The sequence below is a fragment of the Sorghum bicolor genome, chromosome 5 (assembly GCF_000003195.3).
Source record: "Sorghum bicolor cultivar BTx623 chromosome 5, Sorghum_bicolor_NCBIv3, whole genome shotgun sequence".
Taxonomy (NCBI): domain Eukaryota; kingdom Viridiplantae; phylum Streptophyta; class Magnoliopsida; order Poales; family Poaceae; genus Sorghum; species Sorghum bicolor.
This window is the reverse complement of record NC_012874.2, coordinates 1,300,094-1,306,418: the sequence shown is the minus strand read 5'-3', so window position 1 is coordinate 1,306,418 and position 6,325 is coordinate 1,300,094. Positions and strand designations below refer to the sequence as shown.

The window sequence follows — 6,325 nt, the reverse complement described above, 5'->3', positions numbered from 1 at the left end:
AAAATTTTTTGAATTTCAAATTGTGAGACTTGAAACACAATTTTAGAACCACAAATAATTTAAAATTACAAAGTCATCAATTACAGAGTTGGAATTCCCATCGAGATCTACCAACTTTGATTTTGTCCATTTTCTCATTGGAGACCATTTGGCCAATTCGAAAAAAAATGAATTTCAAAATATAAGAACTTCAAACCAAAACTTAGGACCGCTAAAATGATTTAAAATAAAAATGTCTTCTCCTCGAATGCAAGCACCTTTCCAGTATCTCACGCAAATGTCGTCAAAGGTTTGCTCAGATGAGGTTCCTGCTGTCTTCCTGGCCGGCCAGCTGTCTTCGTGTATGATTATAGTAGTAATACATCGTCACCATATGAATGTATAGTATGTATGTAGGGGTAACATATATATGTCCTGCAGTTTTGATTCTTGCTTTGACGAGAGCCACTTGAATAGGACAAGGCTGTGGCGGCACGCCAATCAAAGGTAGGTATATATAGTAGAAAATGAAAATGTCATAGGTTAATTACTCAGTTCCAAAAAATGTCATAGCCCAGAATACATAGAGCGCCGGCTTTAACTATTAGTTAACACACATACACTTGACTTAGAGCATGCATCATCATTCTCTCTATATAATACTCCCTCTAGATCGGCTGGTCAATCATTAATCAAGCACTCCGGATGGCACCCTTGCGGCCTAGATTCGATCCTCCACAGGGCGAATTGCAGCGTTGGATGTAAAAAAAAAAACTCTCGTCTACCCTGCATTACCTAAAGCATAGGTTTGTGGCTCCGGTCCACTCATAGGTAACAGGCCTCCTGTGTGTGAGCGGGGTACAAAGGTTCGGGGGTTTTCTGGGACTAGATAAGAAGTTCTCTATGTTAATACAAATGCTCAGGGGGCACATGCTATCCTCTCATTAGTCCGAGTTTTTCCTTGAAGAGTTGAAATATCTCAAATTTGACTAAATTTATATAATTAAAATAATAACGATACCGAATAAGTACTATTAGATTCTTGACTAATTATATTTTTATAGTATATCTATTTGATGTCATATTTTTTTATAATTCTCTCTATAATTTTAATCAAACTTGAGATGATTTTACTCTGTAAGAAAGTTGGAATGACATATAATGGGATGGAGGGAGTATTTACATTACTGATGGAAAAAGATACCATCAGGAAGCATTCCTAATTCAGGTCTATCAGTTGATGCCAAAAAGGGCAACTTTAAAAAGTATGGCATCAGTCTATTTTGAGCTGTTGACTATTTGTAGAAAAGTGGTTAACTGGTTGATTGCTCCCCAAGTAAGCTTTGCAAGGACGGAACCCCCGGTCCAGCTCCTTTTAATTGTTTAATTAGCAATTGTCATGCGCATGCCTCAGCCGCCCCCTTCAGCCGCCACCATGACAAAACAAATGTTTGGTATTGCCGGGTTGTATTAACAACCAGTAGTGCTAATTATTTATTACTGTCGCATGGTTTTTAAAAAATTCTACAGTATCAGTTTCAAACTATCCAGCCGTAATGGGTCGGCTATGATTGTGTGGTTTGTGCGGCCGTATTCCCTTCGATTTCCTAAAGGATGTTGTTTTGAGATTGTCTTAAGTTAAATATTTTAAACTTTAACTATACAGAGAGGAAATTCTTTGCAGGACAGTGGGAAAGAAGACTTTAGGTCTCTAGCTAGTCCAAGTTCTTGCACAAGCACCTCTGATCTCTTTCCATATGATGTAATGGCAATTGGTAAGCAAACAAAGGGCGCCCATTCATTCTCCGCAGCCCCAATTACATATTTCTTACTAGCTAACTGGTGTGTACGTGCTAGTCATAAGGCCAACATTGACCTCCCTCTTATATTGGTTGGGGCCAAGGTTTGAAGAGAGATGTATGCTCCAAAAGGCAAACCTCAACCGTACCAGGAAATCCTTGTGAAATCGGTAGGTGATTTATTTAAGCATTGGCTAAAAGCTAGCACCTCATCACGATGTTACCATATATTCCATTATCTAAAAAATGCCACCCCATATGGTCCCTAGATAGCTATTAGGTGAAGTTGAAAGTCTCACCCCCCTGGGCTCCTGCTGGATGGGAACATATAGCTGTGGGGACTGTGGTCATCCAGGCGCCTGCGCCCATGCGTTCACATCTGCAAATGGATAGATGCTGCCTCGCTGCTGCTGCTGCTTCTATTCATTATTTCCTGAATATATTCAGATCACAGCCATATATATATAAATTTTCGACGATGCAAATTAAGCTTGTCAGACATCATCAGGACATCACAGTCTATTGTTACACTACTGTGTGTGTGTGTGTGTGTATATATAACCAATGCAAGTGCACTTTCCACAACCCCTCTCGTCTACCTGCGACGACAACCTCTCTCTTCCTTGGTCCCAACGAGACCTTCCTGTTCAGGCCTCAATCACACAGAGCAATTGAGTATCCTGAATGGACATCAAGAGCAGCCTCATCATGCTGCCGCCCTGCAGCCATGGCTGGGAGATGATGGAGACCATGAGGAGACAGCAGGAGCTCGTGATGCAGCTCCGAGCGTTCGTCCTCCCGCTGCTCCCCGGCGTCATCGTCGATGGTACCTCGGCCGCCGAGATTGCTGTCCAGCTCTTCGACGACGTGATAGGATGCAACATAGGCGTGGTGTCTACGCTTGAAGGGTGCCTCGTGAGTACCGGAGCCAGAGGCGGATCATCGGGAGAGCCCGTAGACAACAAGTCGTTGGTGAGGAAGAATAGCTGCCATGTTACTGAAGGCGAGACGACGGATGAGCAAGCGAGGCATAGAAGCGTTGTTGGTCAAAAGAGAAGGTGTGCAGTTAGATATTGATACCTCAATATAGCTCTGCTCTTCCCTAGCTGATAATTAACTTGCTTATAATCATATTATATGCGATTATTAGAGTTGGTAAAACTAACATTTAAGATATCATGCATGATACTGTCATGCATATGTTCAGCCATGCATATATAGCCATATAGGAGGTGTTAATTAATTTGGAAGCTAGCTAGCTTAACACCTTTAATTTGCATGTCCATCAAGTTATTAATATGATCTGCTGGGCAAATTTCAACTGATCATGTAACATCCATGCATCATCAATTGATCGATTTTTAGTTCATACATACTGATCCGACATATATATGTATCTAGGAGGAAGAACGACAAGCGATCACGATCCCTTGTGACGCATGTTCCACATTATGATGGCCATCAATGGAGAAAATATGGGCAGAAGAACATCAATGGGAGGCAGCATCCTAGGTAATACATCTATCTATATGTACGTTACATTCTTTTATTATCAGCTAACAAAACAACCTACACTGTTGCGGTCAAAAAACAACCTACGTTGTTATTAGGTATAGCTTGTTTCATTAGCTGATGATCTCTAAAAGTTCAATGGACACAAAATATATAATAATCAATATATGGCATGATGACCTTGTGATCAATTGAGCAGGAGCTACTATAGATGCACCTACAGAGAACAGAACTGCTTTGCAACGAAGACTATCCAGCAACAAGAACAAATTGACAGTATCCGTCGTAGTGCCACGCCTGGTGAGGAAATTGCAAAGTACACAGTCGTGTACTACGGTGAACACACTTGCAAGGACCATAGCATCAGCATAGTCCAGCTTCCTCAACTTGTCAGCTGTATGGATCTTCAGAACATGGAAATTGCCCAAACAAGTTCAGATGTTCAAGATCCTGAGGCAGACTTGGACTTGCCAGCTTTACTAGAGGTGTTTGATAACTCTGTCATTGATTGGGAGGATATTTGGAAGATATGATATGTATCTTGCTTTTGCACCACGCGTTGTAAGATCATAGTAAGGTACAAGTTTTGGTTTATATACTGCATTCAGTGGTATGTGTTCAATTCTGCCAAAAATGTTACCCACCGTATAGTCTCAAATATTTGGACGATGGATGAAATTGGGCAGTCTTGAGTTAGCTTTAGCAATTAGTCAAATTTTCATTTGAAAGGCAAGTTCATTGTTTAATTAGGGGTACTCAATGTGCTATACGAGTATAACTACATATGTAATATTCCACATAATCATCCTAAATAATTGTACAATCAGCTGATCTCAATAATCATCTTTTGAAAAACAAGTCTTTCAAAGGTACTTAAGTATATGTGGAGTTCGGGTTAGATTCTGAGTAAAGATGCCTTAGCAAGTGCAATGGCTATAAGACAGTAAGACGTGCAGCTTTTATCATGAAAAGGAGACAAGAACATGTTTTGCAAGTGTCGATGATTTGCTCGTGTTGTTTGGATGGTAATTCTCAAGGCTTTAGGCCTTTCTCATACATGTCTATACCCTTGATATGAGGGAATTAGTAGAGTCTGAAACTGATAGTCCTATTTTGAGCGGAATATACTACTTGCTTGTTCCTTTTGCTTTGCAGGAATGATTTGGTATTGAAAAAAAAAATATATATCTTGGGTGGTCATTAGTGTTCTTGTACTTTCACTTCCTTTTTTTTTGCTGTGTATGTGCATTTGGATATATCTTGGGTGGAGAGAATTTTCAAGATGATTATATTAATTCAATGTATTTTTCTTCAAATATCAATCAAAAGTTCATTCATTTATTTAAAAAACAACTAGTTTTAATAATAGTTTAGATGACAACGCAAATTTATTAAAACCACTCATCTTGGTTGCAAATATATATAAACAATTTTAGACTTGCTAACTTAAGCATGGTAAATATCAGCATTTGAGTTAATTTATTTGGATACTAAAAGGCCAATGTATAATTGGCATCTTGCATTGCCAACAATCAGACATTAAGCCTCTGAAATGAGATAAAAACCCACAAAAACAGATGGGCCAGAGCTTATAGAATTACCACTACATGGCGACTTTGATGCTATCAAATTCATTCCCTGCAGTATTGAGAATTTTAACTACTTGATCAAAAGATACTATATAAACCATTGACCAATTATACAAATAATAATCACCAGGAAATAAAGTCGTTTATTTTTTAGTATATTATGCATTAGTTTCTAGGATGTTTACTTGTTTGACAAGGCTAGTGTTCTGATGTGTCCAATCTTTTGTCTAGTTTGTTGAAAATCAAGTCCAAAGCAATCAACTTGCATTTGTCGGCTTCAAGAAACGAAGTGTGTGACTAGCACTATGTATGCTCCAAGCGAGAGATCTAGGTCTACGTTTCTTGTTTCAAATAATCTGAAGTTTATCGTTCGCTCAAAATTAAGAATTAATGCCCTTGACAATCTATGCAACATACTTGATGCAAAACATTCTAAATTATTATTATTATGTCGTCTATAACATGGACTATCAATACATATTGCTAAATAGTCTCTGAGTGAATCTGCAAGCACCAATGAGTGAAAGAGACTGAGATAAAACTCATTGGTGCTTGCAGATTCCAATGATGCAAATATGTCAAGATCTTGTACTGATGTTGGCCTTTGATCTGCTATGTGGAAAAATCATGTCAAAAGTATGATGCAGTCAGCAGAAAGGAAAAGGAACAGTAGCACTAAGATCCAAAAAAACATATATATATCCATGTTCATATATTTTGTTGCTCAGCTATTCTGAAGGTTCATATTGTTTATTCACTCCAATGAAGAATTAAGTACCCTTAGGAAAATTAGGATATACCGCTGAATTGTCAAAACGGCACTGACAACGTTGACCAATTAATGGAGCATTTCTATGCATGGGCAGCACCAGTAAAATTTTAGGACTTCTAAGGTTACACGAAATGCATGCTTAGGAGGCTGACGAATATACTCCAGGAGTATATAATAAGCATGATGGACAATGGATAGTGATGATTTGGACGAAACTATTCATTATTCACTTCCTATGTATTTGGGGGCTGTTTGGTTCCCCAAAAATTTTATAAAGTTTTCAAGATTTCCTGTCACATTGAATCTTGCGGCACATGCATGTACATTAAATATAGATAAAAAAATAACTAATTGCATAGTTCGCTATAATTTGCGAGACGATTTTTTTGAGCCTAGTTAGACTATATATGATTGGATAATAATTGTTAAATACAAACGAAAGTGCTACAGTAGCCAAAACCAAAAAATTTCACCAACTAAACAGCCCTTGAAACTTAGGCCTCAGAAACAAAATTCCCAAGACTTTATTTGTGAACATGTGGGCATCAGTCAAGTCCATTCAGGTCATATGGTAAAATGAAGCAATAATAATTCTAGTCACGCTGCACGCTTAGATTTCAAAAGTGCAGAGAGGTTGGAATGACATTTCAGGAGAAAACTAAAGCGACTGATGC

The 6,325-nt window shown here is 38.4% G+C and overlaps 1 protein-coding gene across 1 annotated transcript; it reads left to right on the top strand.

The window, feature by feature from the left end:
• LOC8067620 (probable WRKY transcription factor 2) lies at positions 2,463 to 3,823 on the top strand. Its single transcript, XM_002450108.2, has 3 exons — positions 2,463 to 2,836; positions 3,180 to 3,290; positions 3,490 to 3,823. Exons 1-3 carry the CDS (start codon positions 2,463 to 2,465, stop codon positions 3,821 to 3,823), a joined length of 819 nt encoding a protein of 272 aa, XP_002450153.2.

Bases quoted from the DNA above. Each gene is read 5' to 3' on its own strand.
- LOC8067620 (XM_002450108.2), top strand. From the start codon at position 2,463: ATGGACATCAAGAGCAGCCTCATCATGCTGCCGCCCTGCAGCCATGGC. The intron at 2,837-3,179 runs GTGTGCAGTTAG...ATATGTATCTAG, and splicing joins GTTGTTGGTCAAAAGAGAAG to GAGGAAGAACGACAAGCGAT. The intron at 3,291-3,489 runs GTAATACATCTA...TCAATTGAGCAG, and splicing joins AATGGGAGGCAGCATCCTAG to GAGCTACTATAGATGCACCT.